The 24,932-nt window shown below is 40.1% G+C and overlaps 1 protein-coding gene across 9 annotated transcripts in view; it reads right to left on the bottom strand.

The window, feature by feature from the left end:
• The window catches only part of C2CD5 (C2 calcium dependent domain containing 5), a 75,095-nt gene extending 57,367 nt beyond the window's left edge, over positions 1–17,728 (bottom strand). For 3 of the 9 annotated variants that reach the window (XM_085324139.1, XM_085324136.1, XM_085324135.1), the window contains exons 1-7: positions 17,589–17,657; positions 17,314–17,439; positions 13,652–13,738; positions 11,701–11,872; positions 9,183–9,278; positions 8,493–8,648; positions 2,404–2,602 (exon numbers count right to left, since the gene is read on the bottom strand). In XM_085324139.1, coding sequence (XP_085180265.1) covers positions 2,404–2,602; positions 8,493–8,648; positions 9,183–9,278; positions 11,701–11,872; positions 13,652–13,738; positions 17,314–17,403 — 800 coding nt within the window. In that variant the 5' untranslated portion in view covers positions 17,404–17,439; positions 17,589–17,657. Of the gene's footprint in view, positions 1–2,403; positions 2,603–8,492; positions 8,649–9,182; positions 9,279–11,700; positions 11,873–13,651; positions 13,739–17,313; positions 17,453–17,588 lie in introns of those variants that run through there. The other 6 variants (XM_085324132.1, XM_085324134.1, XM_085324141.1 and 3 more) reach the window with 4 other exon arrangements.
• Between the last annotated feature and the right edge of the window lie 7,204 nt (positions 17,729–24,932).

Raw genomic sequence — 24,932 nt, forward strand, 5'->3', positions numbered from 1 at the left:
AATGGACGGCATGAGATGTGACCAAAAATTATATATACGCAAAACAAAAAATTAAAGACACTTTATGGTTTAAAAATCTGATCAAATGCACAATGCTTTGAGTTAGCTAATAAAGRAAATAATGATTTCAAATTATATTTGTGTTTATACATATTCATACATTTATGTATATACACACATATATATGTTTTTTTTTAAAAAAAAAAGTTTCCTTATCCTATAGCATCAGCAGCATGCCACAGCTAAAAACAGCAAAGAGGAAACCCTTTTTGGGAACAACTATATTGGCAAAGACTTTACTTATGCACAGAATGACTTACCTGCTCTCCAGAACTGTCTCTTCCACAAGTGGCACATACTCTTCTTATAACCATTTTAAAACTTAATCATATCTGAATTAAGATTAAAAATTAATTATGAACTCCGATCAAAATATTTCCCTCAGTGCTTGTAGAAATAACTAATGTTACCCAGATTTACCAGCTTTTGTTTTTTAGTAAGTAGCAAATTAAAAAAAAAGAAAAAGAAGAGTGTGGCTTTGTGGAAGAGACTCTGAGGATATGCTCATTTCCAAGAAACTATTGCCTTTGTTTCAGCAGCTGAACACAGTAGTTCTTCACTGACAACAGAAGGAGTCTCCATGAGAAAATGAAGGAGAAAAGATGGGTGGTACCTGCCTACACTGCCTGCCTGCCTGCACTTTGCGACCACTGTGCCTGTGGCCTGCCTCTCCCCAGCTCTTGAGTCTGAGCAGTCTCGTACCAGTGTAGATGAGAGTGGGAACAGACACAGAGAAGTTCTGAGTAAGTCGTGAGCCAGTAGCAGTGTGAATTGGGCTGTTGTGAGTCGAGCGGCATCCATGGCTTGGCGGATGAACCAGCGGAGACCTGAGAGAATTTGCAGCCAAGGTGGAAGAAAAGAAAACAATACATACAACAGGTTGCAAAGTTATGTTATAAATGATATCAGGGAGGTTTAGCTAGAGGAGATCTCTTATTTTAAGCAGACACTAAGAACTGTAACTCCTAGCATGCAAGAGTCCAGATGAGTGAGTGAGTGAGTGAGAGAGAGAGAGAGAGAGAGAGAGAATGAGAATAGCTTAAGCACTAACTTGTAAATATATAATTGATTCTTTGGCAATGGGGCATCAAGTTAGTAAAGCCAATAACAAGAAGTGTTAGTTGACTTTGCTGGCTTTGAGATACATTCTCACTTTTTGGACAGAAGGACAATGACTCTACCAATATCCACCACCAAGTTGCTGAACACAGATAATTTGGGCGGTGGAGAGGAATTTCCACATTTTGCTCCAGAGTGAATGYTACTGATTTAGGAATGCTTTAAGTTGGTGGTTACCAGGTCCATTTCACACTTTATCCCCACTGTGATTTTTATGCCGCACTGTATCCAGAAGCTCTTTTGATGGCAAATTTTTACAATCAAGATAAATTAAGCAAGCATATGATTTGAAATAGAAACCAGTAATTTTGAAAAGACAGAGCATACTGCTCCCTGCACTACAAAATATCTTGATTATTATCTTCATGATACAACAGCTCAAGTTAAAGATGACTAATCAAAATAATACTTATGGAAACATTTCACAAGCACTATGCTTTTCAGTTCTGTTTCTTCCTTCTAGAAACTGGCTATCTAACAGAAAGTAACTATTTTGTCCAAGAAACAATGTAGTAACAATTTAGACTGAAACCATTTGCCTGTTTATTTCTGTACACATTAAAAATACGTATTCAAACTGTGTTTGGTACTGCTATGAGAGATCATAAAATTCTATTTTTCATCATGCAAAGTTTTCCATGCAAGCATACTCTAGCCCTACTTGTGTTATTTCGCAATGGTAAAAAGCAAAGCACACAAGAGAAGATGAAAATACTTCAGGGTCATTCTCTAAACCACCGAACTGTCTAAATTTAAATGTAAATTTATCTTTTCTTAAATGCTCAGCATTAGCAATCAAACATGACTGCTAAACAAACCACCTGTAAAGTCTTGCAGAGAAGGTATTTCATAATAAATCCTCATAATCAAAAACTTTTATTATACAAATACAGTGTCAAGGCAGAACTACTAGTTACTAGCTAGGAAACTGGTGGATCACAACCCAGCAACGTGCAATACCTCTGCTGTATAAACAGAAAAAAGTTACACTGTCATATTAAAGTTTACCATTGCAGCTTCTAAAGAAATAACATAAGTACTCCAACTTGTAACATTTCAAAGTTGCGGAATATAAACTGAGTTACAGACAAATAAATCTGTAAAAGAAAACCAAATTCTGGGGGAGGGGGAGGAAAAAAAACACACTGGTTATGTAAAACCAAATGACTATGAAAAGAAGAGAGATGAAACTTGTTCCTCTACAAATTATTAAGTCATACTTACTCCTTCATTTCTTTGGATGGAGAGTTACATGCAGGTAAGAATGCTGATGTGTTACTTAATTTATCCAAGGTACAGGCTGTTCCTATGGCTCGTACTACTAGTCCAGACTCTCCCTCCAAATCAAAACACTGCAAATAACCAACAACAGCATTTCCTCTCATTTCAAGTACCTTCAAGCCGATCTTCCTTTGCAGTTCACCTATAAAACAGAAGGTAAAAAAACTCATAATTGTAGTAAGCTACTTTCACTATATCATTTTGTGGGCTCTCTCTTCTCCATTTTTAGAATTAGAGTCAATAAAACTAATAGATCCAATATTATATAACTATGCTAAGTAGTTGGTCACAACCTCTGCTTCCTACTACATTACAGGATGTTGCATTAGTTGTATAGAATAGATTTGAAAACAAAAAAGCTAACTGCAACTATATATATATATATATATATACACATATATATTTTTTTTCCAGAAACGTTCCTTCTGCTTTTTAGATTCGTTAGTGTTTTCCTTTTTCTACTATTTAAAGGGAGGGCAAGAGACCATTAAGTTGTGTATTGGAACACACGGAAATTCCTAAATATTCCTTCATATAGTTCAGACCAATGAAGCATCTTTGAAACCAATGTAATAAGACATTTACTATTTTTTCATTTAAAAACCTCTTAAACATATTTCAACCTAAAYCCATGCTTTTCATTCTTCATTCATGTTGTTTAGTAAGTTAATCTCATGCAAGAACAGACACCCAACATGCCTGTTTTTCYACCTCTCTATTAACTGCATATAAGAGAGACTGTAAAACTTAACTACAAGAAAGACAATGGCCTGCCACAGATGATTAGTAGAATGTTTAAAAAAAAAAAGTTAGATGTTCATTGATCTATGCACCTAGATAGCCTTGATATATTAGGTGCAAAATATCGTTTATTTTTTGATGAAAATGAAGGATTTCCAAAATCCACCTTAACAAACTCTGAAAAGACTTCATTACCACAGAGGATAGCCCAACGGTCCCAATCTCAGTGATGCTGACTCTGTATCAAACAGAATGAAATGATCATTACTGCATTCTAAAAGCTTACTTTTATCCTTACCAGAATACGGGTCCTCTTGTAAGATACTTAACTACAGGCTGAAATTTTGCGTGTCTTGATCTTCAAAAACATCTGAGGTGGTAGAATATGAACTTTTCTAGTAGAGTGAAAAGAGCTGAAAATTGCTACCTATTTCATTTAAGCCAATACCATAACGAAAATCTTTCCAAGTACACAAAACATAATATGACAGAGAGATCTATACAGTAACTTGTGAACACGYTGCAAGTCATATCTCAGCACAGAACTTATGGGAACAGTGCTTCTCAGAATCCACATCAATGGAGGCTCCCCACCCAWGTCACTTCTCAGCGAGTTGCAGAAAGTAACTGCCAGTAACAATGACTGCAATGTAAAGCATTACATGCTACCAAACAGTACTATGAGCTTTTTTTTTTAAATCACTACCATGACTAAAACCATTATTAATAAAAAGACAAGTAGAACGTTTTCCATGCATGCTATTTTATTCATCATTCACGCAAGACAAAAGATATGCAAATGTTAATCCTATAAACTAACATACCAGAGGAGCTATATCAACAACTCACTGAAAGCTAATTCGTATCATTTATGACAATACCGATTTTACATTTTTCCCCCCAAAAGTGCTCTCTTCCTCCCAGTGAAGACAGCTAACACCAAGTAGTATCCCCATGCTCTCCTTTTTGTTACCTCACTTACTAAAGATGTCCATACATGTCACAGAATCATAGAATTGGTAAGGCTGGAAGTCACCTCTGGAGATCATCTAGTCCAACCTCCCTGCTCAAGCAGGGTCACCTAGAGCATGTTAGACAGGGTTGCATCCAGGTGGGCCTTGAAGATCTCCAGAGAAGGAGACYCCACAACYTCTCTGGGCARCCTGKKCCAGTGCTCTGTCACTCTCACAGGGAACAAATTCCCCCTCAGACTCAGGCGGAACTTCCTGTGCTTCAATTTCTGCCCATTGCCTCTTGTCCTGTCACATGGGACACTGAAAAGTTTGTCCCCATCCCCTTGACATCCTCCCTTCAGGTATAGGCTTCTGATCTAATGAGAGAGATTAGGGGTGCCAATGCCATATCAAATACATAAAGAAAAAAATCATAGAATCAGTAAGGTTGGAAGGGAACTCCGGAGATCATCTAGTCCAACCTCCCTGCTCAAGCAGGGTCACCTAGAGCATGTTAGACAAGGTTGTATCCAGGCAGGCCTTGAAGATCTCCAGAGAAGGAGACTCCATAGCCTCTCGGGGCGTCCTGCTCCAGTGCTCTGTCGCCCTCACAGGGAAGAGATTCCTCCTCACATTCAGGCAGAACTTCCTGTGCTTCAATTTCTGCCCATTGCCTCTTGTCCTGTCACACGGGGCAACTAAAAAGAGTTTAGGCCCATCCCCCTGACACCCTCCCTTCAGGTACTTACACACATTGATAAGATCCCCCCCTCAGTCTTCTCTTCCCCAGGCTGAAGAGGCCCAGCTCTCACAGCCATTCCTCACAGGGCAGATGCTCCAGCCCTCTGATCATCTTTGTAGCCCTATGCTAGATTCTCTCCAGTAGCTCCATGCCTCTCTTGTACTAGGGAGCCCAGCACTGGACGCAGTACTCGAGATGAGGCCTCAGCAGTGCTGAGTAGAGGGGCAGGATCACCTCACTCCACCTGCTGCCAACACTCTTCCTAATCCAGCCCAGGAGACCGTTGGCTTTCTTGGCCACAAGGGCACATTGCTGGCTCATGGTCAACCTGTCATCCACCAGCACTCCCAGGTCCTTCTCTGCAGAGCCGCTTTCCAGCAGGTCAGTCCCCAGCCTGTACTGGTGCATGTGGTTATTTCTCCCTAGGTGCAGGACTCTGCACTTGCCCTTGCTGAACCTCACGAGGTTCCTCTCCACCCAGCTCTCCAGCCTGTCCAGCTCTCTCTGAAGGGCAGCACAGCCCCCAGCTGTGTCAGCCGCTCCTCCCAGCTTGGTAGCATCAGCAAACTTGCTGAGGAGGCACTCTGTCCCCTCATCCAGGTCACCGATGAAGAAGTTGAACAGGATGGGACCAAGTACTGAGCCCTGGGGACACCACTAGCCACAGGCCTCCAACTAGACTCCACACCACTGATGACGACCCTCTGAGCTCTGCCTTTCAGCCAGTTCTCAATCCACCTCACTGTCCACTCATCCAACCCACACTTCCTGAGCTTCTCTAGGAGGATGTTATGGGAGACAGCGTCAAAAGCCTTGCTGAAGTCAGGTACACAACGACCACTGCTCTCCCCTCATCTACCCAGCCAGTCATGCCATCAYAGAAGGCTATCAGATTGGTGAAGCAGGATTTCCCCTTGGTGAATTTATGCTGACTACTCCTGACCACATTCTTTTCCTCCACATGTTTGGAGATGACATCCAGAATGAGCTGTTCCATCACCTTTCCAGGGATGGAGGTGAGGCTGACTGGCCYATAGTTGCCTGGGTCCTCCCTTCCTGCCTCTTYTTGARGACTAGAGTGACAYTGTCTTTCTTMYAGTCCTCAGGCACCTCTCCAGTTCTCCAGGACCTTTCAAGAAGATGGTGGAGAGCAGCCTGGCAACAACATCCGCCAGCTCCCTCAGTACCCATGGGTCAGAAGGGATGCACCCTTGGATCTGTGGCTGTCTAGCCTGCCCAGAAGGTCTCTAATCCTATCCTCCTCGACCAAAGGAAAGTCTTCCCTTCTCCAGACCTTCTTCCTCACGTCCAGGCTGCAGGATTCCTGAGGGCTGCCCTTAGCAGTGAAGGCTGAAGCAAAGGCGGCATTCAGTAATTCTGCCTTCTCTGCATCCCTYGTCACCAGGGYCCCYGCCTCATTCAGTAGCGGGCCCACATTTTCCCCAGTCCTCCTCTTGCTACTGATGTATTTGAAGAAGCCCTTCCTGTTGTCCTTGACATCCCTTGCCAGACTCAATTCCAAGTGGGCCTTAGCCTTCCTCACAGCATCTCTACATACTCTGGCTGCATTCCTATAATTCTCCCAGGTAGCCTGTCCCCTCTTCCACATTCTGTGTACTTTCCTCCTGTGTCTGAATTGGCCAGGAGCTCCTTGTTCATCCAGGCAGGTCTCCTGCCCGCTTTGCTGGGCTTCTTTCTCCTTGGGATGCACTGCTCTTGAGCTTGGAGGAAGTGATGCTTGAACACTGGCCAGCTCTCCTGGACCCCCCTTMCTTYTAGGGCCTTAACCYATSGGATTSCTCCTCCAAGTAGGTCCCTGAAGAGGCCAAAGTCCACCCTCCTGAAGTCCAGGGTTGCAATCCTGCTTGTTGCCTTACTTCTTTCATGCAGAAAATMTGATCTCYACCATCTCRTGGTCACTGCAGTCAAGGCTGCTCCCAACCTTCGCATCTCCAACCAGTCCTTCCTTGTTGGTTAGGACGAGGTCAGCAGGACACCCTTCCTCGTAGGCTCCTCCACCACCTGTGTCAACAAGTTATCCTCAATGCATTGCAGGAGCCTCCTGGAYTRTTTGTGCCTGGCTGTGTTGTCCTTCCAGCAGATRTCAGGGGGGGTTAAGTCTCCCATTAGAATCAGGGCCTGTGATCATGAGGCTACCTCCAGCTGTCTGTAGAAGGTCTCATCAACTTCCTCTTCCTCATCAGGTGGCCTGTGGTAGACATCCACAACAGTGTCCCCTGTGTYAGCCTGCCCATTGATCTTCACCCATATGTTCTTGACTGCCTCCTCATCCACCCCTAGGCAGAGCTTGATGCATTCCAGTTGCTCTCTCACATAAAGAGCAACTCCACCACCTCGCCTTCCTGGCCTGTCTYTCCTAAARASCACATAKCCATCMAYGRCAGTGTTCCAGTCATGAGAGCTATCCCACCATGTCTCTGTGACTGCAATGAGATCATGGCCCACGACCGCACACAGATCTCCAGTTCCTCCTGTTTATTCCTCATGCTTTGTGCATTGGTGTGCAGGCATTTCAGAGATGTAGTCATGCACACGTTTCCCAGGAAGGGTGTAGGGGGGTCCCCATTAGCCATGTCCCACATGCACATCCCCAGCTGCATGCATCCGTTGGAGGCCCCCCAACCCGAGTTGTGTTTTATTGACTACCCTCTCTCTAGAACTCTCCCCTTCCCCCACTCTACCTAGTTTAAAGCACTCTTTACCCAGGCTGGCCAACAAAAGCCCAGCTTACTTTTTCTTTTAGTATCATCCTTAAAACATAAATAATATCTACAAGAAATCTGAAAACATCAAGAGCCCATTAGTGAGCTGAAAACCACTGTCTATCATTTCATCATTTCCTTGTATTCCTTACATTATCAATATTGTCCACTTTATCAACAGGTTATTTCTTGCCTTAGGCTGTAAGTCCTTGAGTGTAGGGGCCTTTTTTTCTTTCTGCTCTACTGACACCTGAAACATTCGGATCTTCATTCACAATTGGTGTTTATAAACATTACAGCAACCGAAAGAAATTTCGGAAGACTTTTGATACCAACTGSAGTAACTAGTCTCTTCAGGAATTACATGTCTGCCCTACAGAATCAATGCAAGCATACAGATGTATGCTTGAGAAACAATGCACCAATCTTGACTCTGAAAACATGGGAAGAGTAAGTTCTATTATAATGAATCTTGAGATAGTGCTTACATATGTTTAGCCATATATTCAAAGTAGTGCAAAGAATGGTTGAGTTTATGTTCTGAGTCATTAGGAGTAAATTCTAGTAATATTCCTCAGATKGAATAAAAAGAACATCTTTAGGAGAGTTCGAGAGGTTTCCTTGACCTTGCTAAAAATCAACCAACAGACTAAGCAAGCAGCAGCATGACCTCACCAAGACAAAAAAAAAAGAAAAACCAGCAACACTGACCATCAGTTAGGACAAAGAATCTTCAGAAACAATACAATGTGAACTGAAAAAATAAACATAGTTAATACCAAAATTCATAAACAATCTCATCATAAATTATTTATTTAAAAGCAGATATTTTAAATTAGCAGCAATCACAACTACAGCCTAAATGTTTAATACCTGACATAAGTGAAATCAGTCTTTGTCTAGCCTCATTCGATGCCCGTGGTGTACGAATTCGGTCTATCCACTGGTATTCCGGGTCTTCATTAACTACAAGTTCTTCCACAAATCCATGAATTATTACTGCTCTGTAACATTTGGGAATGGATGTAGCTGTTTGAAAAAATGGATGTAAAGTAAGTCAAAGAGCCAAGAATTCAGAGAAAAATTTAAAGTTACACCTAACAAGYGATGTGAATGATTCCAGAAAGTAATCCATACAGTTTTCTTTTTGTCAGAATCCAGACATACCCAGTTTTGTTCARGGAAGCCCTGAAACACTGATCATATAACTGTCTAGTGTATCACTTACAGATCTGTTCCAACATGTACCATTATGAAACTTTTCCACTTGTGCCTCTTGAACAGAATAATGTGMGTATGTATCATGCACTGAAATGCAACTCCAGAAAGAAAAAAATTACCTACATTTTTTGAGATACAAAGAGTAGAAATTRAATTCTAAAAACCCCACTAAATACTTTATATATTTGCCATAGGCTTCAATGTAATCTGCCCTGGGTCTATGCAGTAGACTGCTGAGAGGAGAGAAACTGACTAAAGAGGAAAGGAAGAAAAAGCAGGGGGGAGGGGTAGGGGGGAGGAGAAAGAGCTTTCTGTTCAAATAAACTTTTTTCCTCTACTTACTGCAAAAAAATTTGACTCCACAAGATGACTGCCTAAATCTGTTCAAATCATTGAAGAGATCCACTTTGACCATCACATTGATCTCCCCACGTATACCTATAAGAACAAAAAATGAGAAGCTGTACTAGAAATCAATACAAAACAAACCCTGTTAATTATTCTCTATTATTAGTAACTAATGCACCTTCTATTATTATGAGTTATTTTTTCTCTACAGAAYATATATTCCTGCTAGAACAGCTTGGTTCAATTTCCAGTTCATGCATCAACTGTAGCCCAGGCCAGATTGAGCAGGAAGATGCACTTACTTGCCCTTCAGGTTTTCTGCAGAGACATCCTCTCACAAGAAATGAGAGGAAGCTCTCAGTTCTGCCAACAGCCAAGGCAAGAGCAGCCTTTGAGGCTGAAGCCCTGCCTGCAACATTCCTCAAATACCTGCTGCCCCAAACAGGATTTTAGAGGAAGGATGAGATTGGGAAAAGAGAAGCCATCAGCCTCCTACTATAGTAGAGGCCTCTGCTCAAGCGAGCAAGTATTCCTTCTGCTCTCTTACCCTGCATCATCAACACAGCAACAGTATAAAACTGGTATGTAAGACCTCAGACATTGTCCCAACATATTCTAAGCACAAAAGGGTTGAGGTACTAATTTACATTATAGGTGCCTTGAACTGAAGTCCTGTCCACATCAAAAAGCTTTTACATTTTTCTTCCCTCACATGGTTTTGAGATCACAGTAAAGCTGTTCTCTGAAGGTCACCCCAATGAGCAAATCTGTGGTTGAGTACTGCAGAGCAGGCACAGTACATGTTTATAAAATACTTTGTCCATGAGAAGAAATGCATAAAGGTAAAACAGACTTTTTAGATAAAACTTATTTTTCTGACCATAATTAAAACTTGTTAGTAAAGAAATATTTCTTCAAAATACAGCCAGTCCTATTTGATTTTATTATGCTTCTATCCTGATCTCTTTCTCCTTTTTCCCCCCTCACTCAGTAACAAAAATCATCTCATGTCACATTATTATAGTTTTTGACATATTGGGGACTAAGCTTCTTGATAAGTCTGATCTCTAATGACTTCAGAAGCCTTTACCACCTAAATACGTAACAGCAAAAAAAAAAAAAGTGAACAAAAGTATTTGTAGACAATTCATAGACTCTCTCTGATGTTACTGCAATAAAGTCACCTAGATCTATCTTCCAAAATGTCAGCAGAAAGAAGCATTCGTTTACTGTAATAGGAACTACATCAGGTGCATGTATTTCCACAAACCACCATGGTAAAGTGCAAAAAAGCCTTTGTATTTTTCAAAATAAAAATTTATAAGCATTGTGCAGATTTTTTTTTTAAACAGTGTCAGTTACTGCCTGGCCAAAAAAAAAGGAAAAAAAAAGGAAAAAAAAATCAAGATAAATAGAATCTACCGATATGAACATGAAAATATAAGAATTCTTCTTTAAATAGAAGAGAAGCTGTGAAATGCTGGCATAACTAGATAAATACACAGAAATTTAATTCCTCTGATATATAAGCTGCACATATACTAAGACAATACAGTGTTCATCTAGATTAACGTTGAAAGAAAAATCTGTTAAGAAAGAAAGTATACGATAGGAGAACGTAGATAGAATACAAGTAAAAAAATACATGCTGCATTTCTTAAAAAAAATCAATATAAATAACATTCAAAATATTTTTATATTTATGATGATCATACAGTAAATACTATTAATATTTTCCCATCAATAATTTCTAATTAGATTTTAATATAGTTAAATCATTGAATTTACACTGGATAATAAGCTAGGGAGTTAATTATAGCCAAATAGATGCTCTGTAATAAGGTACTCAAGAAGCTAACCTGCTAGAAATTGACAGTGACCTTCTGGGAAAGCTCAGCTTCATTAACATCAGAGGTATCACTAATTTCACTTTCTCATACTTCAAGATATTTTGAAGAATTCTCTCTAGGACTATGAGCATTTTCTTAAGGGAAAAGGAATGCCATGCTGTACTTTATATTGAAGATTTGTCATATCGCTCCATCTCAACTGAAGCTTGTCTAGCATACCAGAAGCGCATATCCAAGTGACTTCAGCAACAGTATATTCTTTAAGTAAATACATGGTAATTGGATTTTTTTTAACCTAAGTAGTATTTAAAATAATTACTATATGAAGACTTTTTTCCATTTGCCACAAGTTCTATGAAAAGCATTCTGCAAAGCATTATTCTAAACTACTGAATTCTCATGCCAGAAATTTTAGACATCCTCCCTATACAATTGCTATTAAAATAGAAAAAATCCCAAAAGTATAACGTGTCACTGATTTTTAAGTCGAGCTCTAACTTACTAAAGACCTAATAATGAAAAAGAGAAAAAGCACCAAAAAGGTAGCATTCTACCTACCAAGGCTATATTATTACAAATTTTTGAAGTTAGTTGAAAGAAATGAACATTTTCAGAAGTAGATTAYATCTACACTGTTTTACTTCTAAATTAGCAAGTCTTACCATGGATGGTATCATAAATGGGAAACCATCCTGATATAACTGTGGCTGCTTCACTATAGAGCAAAGGATCAATATCTATGTATACTTTGCCAATGGCATCATTAGCACTGTATGTATCATGATCAAGAACTGTGATCTGGAGAGGTTCATCTTGTAGTTCTTCATCATCTACCTAAAAACAAATGTTGACATAGAACTTGAATATAAAGAAGAAAAAAAACAAGGGAACACTGCTGAAAAACAAATGCAAGAAGAGATGAGTTAGTTATYTACAGTAACATGACACAGATAAATCTTCTATTTTTTATTTCCTGTATCTAAACAATACATTGATTTTGATTTTACCCTTCACAGAGTGATGAGAGCCTGGAACCAGAAGTTATCACTGGGAGAAAAACAGAAAAGCAAGATTATAGTGATTACACATTTTAAAATTCTATGTGATTTTTCTTTTAGGCACACTCTCTACATTGTCTATCCATCCTAAAGACATTTCATACAACCCATCATGGAAAAAAAAAACTAAAATTTTATACATGCACTTTCCTAAATAAATGCAATTATCCATCTTCAGCTACTCCAACTACATTTTTAGAAGAACATACAATTTTTTGTGCTGAAATGCACAAACCAAGAATCAAGCTTGCCAAACATAATGGAATAACTCCTGTAAGTGTTTGCAGAATTTTAACATGTAGTTTTGCAAGCTGATCAAACTAAACACACACGCACACACTTACGATGTCATAAGCAGTTACTGTTTTTCCACTCTTTGAAATGTGGAATTCTGATTTTTTTTTTCAATGTTGCTGTTTGGCTCTTTTCCTTCCCCAATCCATTTTTCCATGTAAAAAGATAGAATTTTTAGACTTCTGTTATGATCAAACTCCTTTTGTATGAGTAGAGTTAACCCTCCACACAGATCAGCTAATTCTTCCCCCTCCCAAAAAGCAGCAGTCAGGAATTGAAAGATAAAAATATGAAGTAAGTGAACTTTCATACTACGGTATTATTCTCTTAATCAGGTATTCCATGTTGATTAACAATCTGCGTCACTTTACTATTTTGTATGTGGCTGAAAATATTTTTAGCATTACCAGCCACTGTCTCTCACAACAGGTACATATAGTAAAAACTGTCGTATTATCTTAGACCACTGTACCGAATATGCCAGTACTATACATTCAAATGTTTTAACAATTCACTCCAAATTCCACTGTAGCCTTTTTTCCCCCCTCTCTTTTTATTTTGACATTAACGTAATAAAAAATAAATCAATATGTATATATTTGTTYGGGGCAGAATGTCAAAGGGCAGCTATGATACTGTTATATTCAGTTCATTAAAATCAGTCAACTTCTAGAAAGGAACAAGTCATTACAGGAAAATGCCAAGCACCCTCATTATTATGCAAGCAAAGGGGAAAAGAAGGAGTTGATAAATGCTGGTTTAAATCTTTGGGGTTTCTTTTTTTTTWAAAAAATTTCCTGTTTTTCCTTTGTTAAATACATTACTGTTCTAACTAAATAGTCCAACTATATTCCGAATACAAATTAACTTCCCCTACTCAAAATTTCTCCCCTAAAAAAAAAAAAAAAAAAAGGAAATACGCATGTTTATACGCGTATATATCAGAGGGCCTACTGGATAATGCTTTTTTCCCCCCATTTTTACCTCTATCTTTTCTAGTATTACCCAGTATTCTATCTGAATTAGATCTAATCTGGCAAGCTTTCGTCTATACAAACAGCCCTAAAAAAGTCAATGAGACACCTTTAGCAATCAAAGTCCACCTTTAGGGAATTTTCCTGAAAGGGTTTCATGCACAGTTAAATAAAAATAGCTTCGCTTCTCAAAACTCACATTTTCTCCCCAAAATAAAGTTAATTCACTAAGGGCATCTAAACCAAAGTGTCAATATAGATACATGTGAACATTTAAAAATACTTACTTCAAATTTAAACCATTCAGAATTCCACTGAGGATTGAGTGATTTAGGATACACGTCTGTCTTAAATGTCGTATTTCCAAATTTTACCTAAAAATACAAGCATTCAATTATACAAAAAATATTAATAAATAAATTCAGAAAACCAAGCTGCCCATATTAAATCTGTATGTGCAGATAATTCAAATAGCTGTTTCAGTAATATCAAGGAATCCTCTTCTCAGTGAGAGTGGCTTGCTGAATCAATTCACATGCATCAATAGGTAACTGTTCCTATATCAAAACTTAAAAAAAAAAAACTCTCTTCAACTACTTTTAATTTTTTTTTTCATTTTATAGTTAAAACTATGGATTTTTTTTTTTGGCTTCTGACAGTCCCTTGGAATGCTCTCTTTGTAGCTGCTTGCTTTTGTTTTAGAAAAATTTTAAGCAAAAGAATTCCTGACTATACCTGGCTGTTGATATTTTAGATGCAATAACTGTGTCCTCAAGGCTTTCTGAATCAGCTTTACTGACAAGTTATAAAACAAATTCAGAACTAAAATGGTAACATTACTAAATAAATTTCTTAAAATGCATCTGTGTCCACAGATGCACACTATACAATAACTGAAACCATTTCCATGAGAGGCAGTCTTCATACACTGGATGCATATCACTAAATTCACTGCAACAAGGAAAAGTATCTTTTTAATTTCTATTCCCTTCTTATCATACAGAAAATTCCAAAAAGCAAACAGACAAAGGAGTTGGAAGGAATAGATATGTATTTTTAATAAACAGATCACACATTGAAAATTAAATATTCTACATACTTCTATTGATTAATGCAGATTCAACTTCATAATGTTCTATTTGAGAAATTTAGTCTCCATGGGAGTCTATTTCAAGACTACTACAATGTTTAAAAAAAGGTAAAACAATTTCTGGCATGTTCCATACTCCAAGGAATCACGCTGTTTTAATGTAAGAGCCTTTATTTCACTGTAGCTTTCACTCCAAACCACTTTTGCACACCTGTAGCTCTGTGAATCTTCAAAATAATTAGTATTTCTGCTCATATCAAGATGAACAAATATATGAAGGCAGGTTTTTGAGTTCATCTGAGTTTCTTAAGAAAGGCTTATTTTAAAGAAATGCTGCACTTATGATTTCTATCTCTAAAAGCAAAGACAGTTGTGGCTTTTTAAGACAGCTTTCTTTTTAAGTCTAAATGGACTAAAAACACAGAATTAAGCAACTTTAGGAAAAAATCAGCTAGCTATTGAAAAGTATATGCAGCCTCTAYTTGGATAAAGAAAGCTAACAGCACWGYTACTTAGAATTTGAATTCACTATACAATGCAGAATAATAAAAGGATACTGATACTAGTTTTAACTGAGCTACCTCATACACCAGGAKCAGCCAACATGCAGTAGTCCAGAGCTTCTCCTAGACTAATTTTGCATGTTATCTAGCAGAGTAAATTAGCTCCCTTGGAGCCCAAGGAAGCTACAAATAAAATTCTCCAGCAGTCTAGCCAGTCCATTAAAGATGGTACAAGTAATCATGTACTACACTGCCGTCTGATGTTCAAATTTAGAAGCACAATTGCAAGGGATAATTTGTGCCAAATCACACATTTTTCAACGGCAAAGTTAAAAGTATGCATAACCTGAGCCAAGCAAGAGCTCTGAATTCTTTCCTCCTTTTTCTTTTTCATTCTAGTTTTATATTAAAATATCTAATGAAGTTAGAAGTTAGTAATCAGTATATTAACATTACAAAATATTTTCCGCACAAAAAAAAATTAAAAGCAGAAGTTTTTCAGTAACAATACACATATAAATAAAACCATAGTTTCAAAATCAGTCTATTTTGACATAAATCTCACCTGCTGCCTCACCTACTCCCCATGTGGAAAGGGTGGTCYCCACCCTCTGAATACTTTTTGCGAGTAGTGGTCCTAAAAGCAAGGCCCCATCTATGTATTTCTTCTGCCTTATTTGTGCCAAAACATTCATGAAGCTGCACAGTAAACCAGACAGGCAAATTGATCCTGCTGAAAAACAACTTTTTTCTTTTTTTGCTAAGTTAGTATTTAATTAGATGAACTTCCTGATCCCTTTTGCTACAGAGCAGGGTTATCACAGATGGTGCAGAATTKGGAACAAGTGGCCAAACGAGACGAAAGACAAGTTTTTCCTCAATATAGCACAAAAAATAGGCCAAACAAAACCCAGAGAACAGTATTTCCTATTCCTGTTTTCCCTGTCTCCTACTAGCAAACAGTAGAGTCACTCTAGGCTGCCTCTTAATAAAATTTAAAATTACTAGAGAAGCTCTTTATAAATTAAACCTACTGAAACATCTGAAACCAAACACTAATGCAAAGTTAAATCATTTTCATTTAATACAAYAGAATAACTAAGTACTGTTTCAGTTTCATTGAAGAGCTTATCAAAAATGTATTTTTTTTCTTTATTACTTACTTACTGTCCCACTAAGTAATGCATGTAGTGTCTAACATCAACCAAATTTTAAGCAACAAACCAAATCAGGACTTACATGCCCCAAATTTATGCTAAGATTAATATTAATAAACTTTTGAAATTAAATAGTTCTAGAAAGACATTAAGTTTTCCTACCTTAATTTCAGTATTATGCTAATCTCAATTACCATCTGTAATACAGGCTTGCATTTCTGCAGTGTATCATTTTTAAATCTCCTTGTTTCTTCTTAAAATATGATCTCTAAATCTATAGTATTTTACTGAAATTGTACCAAGTTATTTTTATTGCACATATTGAACCATAAAACAGAAGGATCTTGTTAACTTATTTTACAATCCCTTGCTGAAGGACTTCTTATAAACTGCCTGTTACCTATATACAGATTGGTTAACATTAAATACTTCCAGCATAATAAAGTGATTTCAACATGCAATTAAGTAGTTGTCCTCAGTAAGAATTCTCTTTCAAAAAATTTTAAATAAAATTACGATTAGCCTTTAAAGCAAAGCCTGCAGAACTACTGTTGCACTTCATACATTGAGAGAAACATGTGACTTAAACATGTTTCAACTACTTCTCCATCCCGCTTGTAACAGATCGAAGTGGATTCCATTTGGCTGGCTTATCACCAAGAGCTGTTCGCTAACAGTCTTCACCAGATAGAGGCTATTCTGATTCTCTACGCTCTTATGTTAAAAAAAACATAAATAAATAATAAACGAGAAAAGGCTTTAAAAATGTCAACAGACACGAACTCATCGAGAGTGCCTTGCCACTTCTGCAGTCGCTTTTCAGGTCAGGGCAACACCACGCATGCTAGCCCTGGCAAGGCCATCCCACCTTCCCGCAGTCAAAAGCGATGCAACCAACGGTAGCAGTTTCCCGTTAGCACCGGGAGGCAGGAAGCGCGCTCACGAAGGGCCTGCTCAGGGCAGCGGGCAGCGCTAGCAGGCAGGTACATGACCGGGGCAGCAGCCGCCACCGCAGCGCGGCCGGCCGGCGGGGGGCGCCCCACGGGCCGGGCCGGGCCGCACGGTGCCGCCGGCAGGTGCGCAGCCCCCCACCGCCGCCCGGGGGGCCGGCGCGGCAGGTGCTCGGGGCCGGAGGCGCTGGGCGGCGGCGGGCACACCCTCCCGCGGCGCACGGCATGGCGCCCCTCCCTCCCGCAAACCTCCACAAAGGCGTCGGTCAGGTCGCTGGCTCGATCCATCACTGGCAAATGGCGCCCTGCCACAATCTTGACCTTCAGCTTCCCCGGCATCTTCTTCCCTCCTCCGCCGCCGCCGCCTCCCGCCGGCTGCCAGAAGAAAACAACAGCGGGTCTCCCATGCAGCGGTGCGCATGCGCCGCGCCGAGCAACGGTCCGCACCGGCCCGCCCACGGCCACGCGCGCCGTGACGCCACCCGCTGGGGAGGGAACAGCCTTCGGGCGCATGCGCTACTCACCGGGTCGCTACTGCAAAGGGCCCGGCTCGAGGTGCCTAGAGAACGGCGGGCTAGGAGCAAGTTGTCCTTCTCYCACCGGCCGCAGGGTCCCGCCGCGCCGCACCGTTCCCGGTGCTGCTGCTGCCGCCGCCCCGCCCCGCGTCAAAATGGCGCCGCGGGCACGGAGACCCAGCTGGGAGTCGAACGCCGACTCCTCGATGGGTGCCGTGCCGACGCCTCGGCGGTCCCGCGGAAGAAAAGCCAAGGTGCTTGAGCGCCGAATCATCGATCCGCGGGGCGCTGCTCCCGCCGCGTGCCCRCGGCCCGCGCTGCCGCCTGCCGGGGGCGGCGCTCCGGGCCCTGCGGCGGGCCGAGGCGGCCCGCGGGCGGCGCCCGCGGGAGCAGGCCGCGGCGGCGGGGTTGGCCGGCGGCCGTTGGTGCTGTGGGGAGGGCGAGGGAAGAGATGCGGTCGAGGGCCTGAGAGTGTGTAGAGACCAGTGGGGGGCTCCGGCCAGCCCTCAAGCGCCGCATGCGGGCGTCTCTGAATGCCCTCTGGGAGACTCCTGCTAAGGTTTTAAACCAAGCAAAACCCTGATGTTTGTTTTATCAAGAGTGTATTTAAAGTACCCTGAGGGATGAAGAAGACCTAACTAGAACCTAGTTATTGGAAACATGATCTTTCTATAGTTTTTGTAACTAGATTTTGTATTTTTTTTTCATTCCTGGAAAGCTATTTATTTAGGAAGTAATACTAGCTGGAAATGAGAAGATTGGGAAAACAAAAGGGGCATGGTTGGAGAGCAGTTGCATCAGGTGTGTGCTTGTGGAAGTTCCTGAGATTATGAAACCAGCTTGCATGAGAAATATGTGGGTTGCGGATTATATCTCTGGAGTGGAGAAGTATTAAAAAAAAAACACGAGTATTTTGATTGTGCGGTCTGCAGATACTGAGCCAAATAGTAGAGCTCGTTGGATTACTCCCTTTCTTCTGATCTTACAAAAAGACTAAATAATACTGAGTTTGGCCATGACATTATAAATACGGACCATATGAACAGAGTATGGTAGTGTGTGGCACAGCAAATGAATGTATAGAGGATCTTAGGCTACCTGTCCTCAAACAAGCTACATTCAGCTTCATTAACAAGCATTTCCCCTCGCTAACCTGAAGTTATTTTAGTAACAATTGATATTCTTGGTAATATCCATTGTACCTGAGCAAATTATAAACAAGCTAGATGCGTATTTCTTCCTCATCCTCCTGCTGGAGTGCAGTAATGAAATGCGGCTTTTTCTAAGGCAGGGTAGCATTAAAGAGTAAAGATGGGGGGGGGAGATCAAAACCAGGGAACATGTTGCTAATGTAGGAATTAATAATTCCTATGTTAGCATTTTAGTTTGAAACAGAAACATGCTTTTGAAGGGAATCTGTTATCTCATGTACTTAATAGTTTTTGGTTCACGTCATGGAGCAATCCTGGAGCACATAAACTGGATATTCCTTTTGGATAAGATTGAACTGAAAAATATTTTTTAACAACACACCTAATACATTCCAGCTGCTCAAGGGCATTCAGTCCATGGCAGTAAACTAAGCTAGTCCAAAATTAAATCGCCTGAAATGTGTGTTGACTGTGTGGATGCTGGATCCTCAGCTGCATTTCACCCTGAAGATCAGCCGTCCCTCAACTACATTACTTGCTAACATGGCCAATTGTGTCTTAACTTTCCTATTAGAATAGGAAGTTACCCACAGAAAGTTATGGTGATAAGAAAACATTTTCTATTGCATTGTTTGGCCTTTGTTATGTGGTGGTACACTACTTCATGCCCTAAGATGTTGGGAGTGTAACATCAGTTCTTGACTGTAAACAAAAAGGAAGAAAAAACAAACTTTGTCATATGTTCATTATGGAGCAGAACATCCCCTTTGTTTTTCTTGCTAACTAAATTATGATGCAACAAGTGTTAGGAAACTGCAGTTATTGTGATCTTACTATATGTCTTGTGATATATAGCATTTTTTTCAGCTTATGAGGAGAGGTGAATACATTAAAATTTTGGCTTTAATGTGAAAGAAAGCAAGTTTAGTGCTTTGAGGCAGAAGAAATTAGAAGTATATTGTACATTATAAATATGTAAGGATATACATATACAACTATGTGTTAAGATATACAATATTCCCCTCTGCTGTCTAGACTTTTAGGATGCACCAAGGAGTGGTTTCTGGGCCATCACTAAAGAGGTGCAAATGGCTCATGTCCATGTTACTTGCTCATATTCATCTGTTTTTCATGTTCATGCTTGGTACCATCTTAGGCTTATTGCGGATGCCACTTTGTTTTCCAAAATGGGGCCAAGCAGGCTGCTACCTATTGCTTGATCTGGGAGTGGAGAGAAGAACTGTTGTTGCAGAATCTGAATGAAGCTCCTGCTAACAGCTTGTTTAACCATCACGGGTTTGTGGCACTCTGTTAGGATATAAACTTTTTTTTATGATCCACACCATACCTATCATAAAGAGGTCTGTGGCTCAGGGAACTATTCAGGGACCAGGAGTGATATGTCTGTCAGATAAAATTACACCATATACCTGCATGACTAACACTGGATCTAGAAGCTTTAAATGGCAAGTGCTTTCTTCAGTGCTCTTTCTCAGGGGAATTACTGTTCACCACTGAGCATCTGCCAGTTCTGGGCAGCAGTGTTGCTTTTGAAAGCCTCCCTATACCTGCCAGTGAGGAAGAAACAAGTCTGTAGTGAGCACGATCGTTGAGGAGATTATTTACCCATGAATGGCCTACATCACAGACCTCGTGGAGCTGCAGGTTTTGCTGTGGATGTATTCCCAGCTGGGGGCACTGACAGGATTTGTGTCTTTGCGAAGCCATCATAATCACTGAAATTCATAGCAGACCACTGCAGAGGAATCACAAGTGGAAATGTGTTTGTGATTCCAGGGTCTTCCTAAACCCTTCTCTAGTCAGAGTCTCCTTGAGCCAGACCAGGATTTTGATGTTTGATTGCAGCCAAGGATAGAGAGGTGGATATGTCTTCTGTGTCTTTCTCTGTCACATCAGATGCTGCTTATACAGTCTTACCCAGCGGAGAGAAAACTTGTACGTGGTCATATAAAGAAAACTCAGTACAATGTATACACTTCAACTGGTCGCACATACCACCGTGGCCCCTGTGTGGAATACATATTCAGCTGGCTGGCTGATGGTAAATGCTGAGTTACAAACTGTCCCCAGCACCCCCACCTGCTGTTCCTTTACCTCTGTGAAAATGCTGGAGAGCCATTCCATTTAGAGCAGTCACAGCATTCTTGTTATAACAAAATTAAAGTTGTTTCAAAATTATACAGAAGAAAAACTTTATGCACTGCTGAAAAAGGCTAACTATCTGGAACAGTGTGTGATAGTCGCAAGTAATACATGTGGTAGTCTTCTGTCAACATAACATAGATTTCTGTAAATTGTGCTAAAACCTTATCTTTAATAAATTCTACTGTTACTTATATTTAATTTAAAATTTTTAAAGGATTCTCAAATCTTAGTTTTTTATATCTTTTTAAAATCATTAAAATCATTAGTTCTTCTGTTCTTGTTTTCTTCCCTTCTGTAGAAGAGCTATTGGGACAAGTTCTACAACACTGAACACAAAAATGGAGAGCTCTGTTGTTCTCCAGGGATCAGACAGCATGACTGACTAATGGCTAGTTAATACAATGAATACCTGACTGAATATACTGCTTTGTTAAATGAGATAGCTGCAGTTTGGGACAGGCCCTTGACAATTCAAGTATTATTGTGCCAGATGCTTGCTGAAAAGGAAGCATTAAAGAGAGCCTAACACAGTAAGCTCTTCCAGGTAGATTTGGGTAAACCTGTATCACTCTTGATTCTTAAAGACCTTAAATATTAATCTTCTCAGGCAAGTCATTTCAATGCTTTTTAATCTCAAACTTACTTAAAAGGTTTTTCTAATGTTTAAACTGAATCCTTTGTACTAAAATAGAGATCTGTTTGGGTGTTTTGTTTTTGTTTTGTTTTTTTTTCCCCTTATCCACTGAACCTGGAGAACAGGTTAGAACACTTTAGAAACATGAAAAGAGCCTTGCTGGATTAGACTGGTAATAACTGATACCAGTGCTTTTAGATAAGCTATTAAAAAAGAAAAAAAAAAATCCACAGCATCCAGAGCCAATAAGATCCACCGGTTACTTGTTTTGCGAAAGTTTATCTCCTTTTGTTTTGAACTTAACTGATTTCATTTGTGGACCCCTATCTCTTATGTTATAAGAGAGAATAAATAATTGTTCCCTTTCAGTTTTTACTCTTGTGATAGTTTTATATACATATATATATACACTAAAGGACTTAATCATCTAACTTATTTTTTTGGCTGTTTGAAATCAGTAACTTTAATTTTTCCAATCTTTCATCGATATTATTTGATGTCTTTGAACATTCTATTGCTTTTTTCTGAGGACTCTGAACAGGCTAGTTTTTTGTTTCTAGTTTGAGATACTACATTTAAAAGTATTCCAGTGAAGTTTTACCAGTGTTGGATAGTGAACATGCATCTCTTCTGTCTAGGGTAACGAAATACAGGAACTGGTGCAATACATACTTGTTTCACTAAAATTTGTGTCTAAATTTTTGCAAAGAAAATTTTAGCAGTTAAAAAGACCAGAAACCTGAAAAATGCTTGTTTTGGAGAACCAGTTCAAATCCTTTTCTTAGATTCTTGGAAGGATCAATTAGAAATGATTTAATGCGTTAAGAAACCATCTTGGTATTATATCTGTCTTAGGGCTAACGGATTTTTTTTACTGACAGGATGAGCCCTATCTTCCCATAGATTAGCATGTCACTTAACACATTTCATCTCAAGTGTCTTCCAAGTTCCCAGGGCCCAAAGGGAGTTATGGAGAGGTAGAAGGTGAAAGTTTAGTCAAAGCCTTTGAATATGTATATGAACTGTATGAGGCATCTAAAAAAGCATTAGATTTCTCTTATTTAAGCAAATTATGTCTAATGTAGTCAATATGCTTAAAATTAAAGCTTTAGTTTGTACTTTCTCAGTAATATGCACCCCAGACATCCAGGGGAAATGCTACAAAGACATGTTTTTTTCAGCATAAGGCCAAAAAAAGGCGAGAAACTGACTTGGTGTTTAGCATTTTGTCTCCTGCTAAATTTTATATTTCTCCTTAGAAGTGATACTTCAGCAGGTCATGACAATAGAAATCCGTGTTTCAGAAAGCTAATAAGCATGACATGGTGAAACAGCAGTGTTATCTTATTTGACCAGATATTGTCATGTATCCAAATGCATTGTAACCCAACTTCTACAAAACAAGAATGCTGCTAATTATAATATAAAAGACAACYTGTGTGGAATAATGAGTGTCATAAAAATACCAGTGTTATGTGTGGGGAAGCTTTTTACATCTAAATGTAGAGAGAGATGCATCCTTTCTTTCCCAAGTGTTGCAAGTATTACAGGGTTTTGTTTTGTGTTTTCTGCTTAACTACTAGCTAAGTATATGCTTTGATTTCCCATAAGGAGGGATTTTCTTTGTGACAGGTATGCATGTTGAACCCTTAGTCCAGAAACTGATACTCTAAAGAACAAGTCTCCCTAAATTTAGGCTGTTGACCCTTCCCATTAGGGTATATTTCAATATGAACTTACTAACGTTCTCTAAGTTATCAATTAGAAGGTTGTAACATAAGCTTCCCCCAGGTTATGATGTGATTTGAATGTGGCGGACTGTGTCTCAACTGTTGGTAAGAGTGCTTTTTGATTGTATCACATTAAGCTGATTCGAATTAAAATGAATGAAAGTTTACTGAAACACACCAAAGAGACTTTCATCAGGAGTCTAAAAATACGCAAGTGCATCACTTTTGCTTATTAGCATTCACAGAAGATACTGGTTCCATTTCTACTTCAGTTATTATGCTAAGCAGTTCCTGTAACAGCAGTCTCTGCCAACTATTATCAACATGAAAAACCTTGCAGTGGCAGTTCTTGATTTCTGGAAAAATCCCAGCATTTCTCTGGAAAACTGGCTGTTTCAAAAAAATCTGATTGAAATCTATGGGCCAGAAATCCAAAAATATATTTTAATAATGCTCACAGGATCTTTATATATCACTCAGTGTGTATGTATATGTGTGTATATATACATATACTACATATATATATGGAAAGGATCTCTGCTATCCCAGAAGAAAAAACTTACATCTACTTTGTCTATATGCTATGCTTTGTGCTCATTCTGAGGATTTAGATAGGGGCAAAATCATGATCATTCAGTATTTCAGTATTCAGTAATCTGCTGGAAGGCACAGCAACAGTCCAGGCAAGCAAGGCACAAATAGTCCAGGAGGCTCCTGCAATGCATTGAGGATAACTTGTTGACACAGGTGGTGGAGGAGCCTATGAGGAAGGGTGTCCTGCTGGACCTCGTCCTAACCARCAAGGAAGGACTGGTTGGAGATGCGAAGGTTGGGAGCAGCCTTGACTGCAGTGACCATGAGATGGTGGAGTTTGGGATCCTGCATGAAAGAAGTAAGGCAACAAGCAGGATTGCAACCCTGGACTTCAGGAGGGTGGACTTTGGCCTCTTCAGGGACCTACTTGGAGGAGGAATCCCATGGGTTAAGGCCCTAGAAGGAAGGGGGGTCCAGGAGAGCTGGCCAGTGTTCAAGCATCACTTCCTCCAAGCTCAAGAGCAGTGCATCCCAAGGAGAAAGAAGCCCAGCAAAGCGGGCAGGAGACCTGCCTGGATGAACAAGGAGCTCCTGGCCAATTCAGACACAGGAGGAAAGTACACAGAATGTGGAAGAGGGGACAGGCTGCCTGGGAGAATTATAGGAATGCAGCCAGAGTATGTAGAGATGCTGTGAGGAAGGCTAAGGCCCACTTGGAATTGAGTCTGGCAAGGGATGTCAAGGACAACAGGAAGGGCTTCTTCAAATACATCAGTAGCAAGAGGAGGACTGGGGAAAATGTGGGCCCGCTACTGAATGAGGCRGGGRCCCTGGTGACRAGGGATGCAGAGAAGGCAGAATTACTGAATGCCGCCTTTGCTTCAGCCTTCACTGCTAAGGGCAGCCCTCAGGAATCCTGCAGCCTGGACGTGAGGAAGAAGGTCTGGAGAAGGGAAGACTTTCCTTTGGTCGAGGAGGATAGGATTAGAGACCTTCTGGGCAGGCTAGACAGCCACAGATCCAAGGGTGCATCCCTTCTGACCCATGGGTACTGAGGGAGCTGGCGGATGTTGTTGCCAGGCTGCTCTCCACCATCTTCTTGAAAGGTCCTGGAGAACTGGAGAGGTGCCTGAGGACT

Source organism: Rhea americana, unplaced genomic scaffold (assembly GCF_003343005.1).
Source record: "Rhea americana isolate MKP2758 unplaced genomic scaffold, rheAme1 scaffold_9, whole genome shotgun sequence".
NCBI classification, from domain to species: Eukaryota; Metazoa; Chordata; class Aves; order Rheiformes; family Rheidae; genus Rhea; species Rhea americana.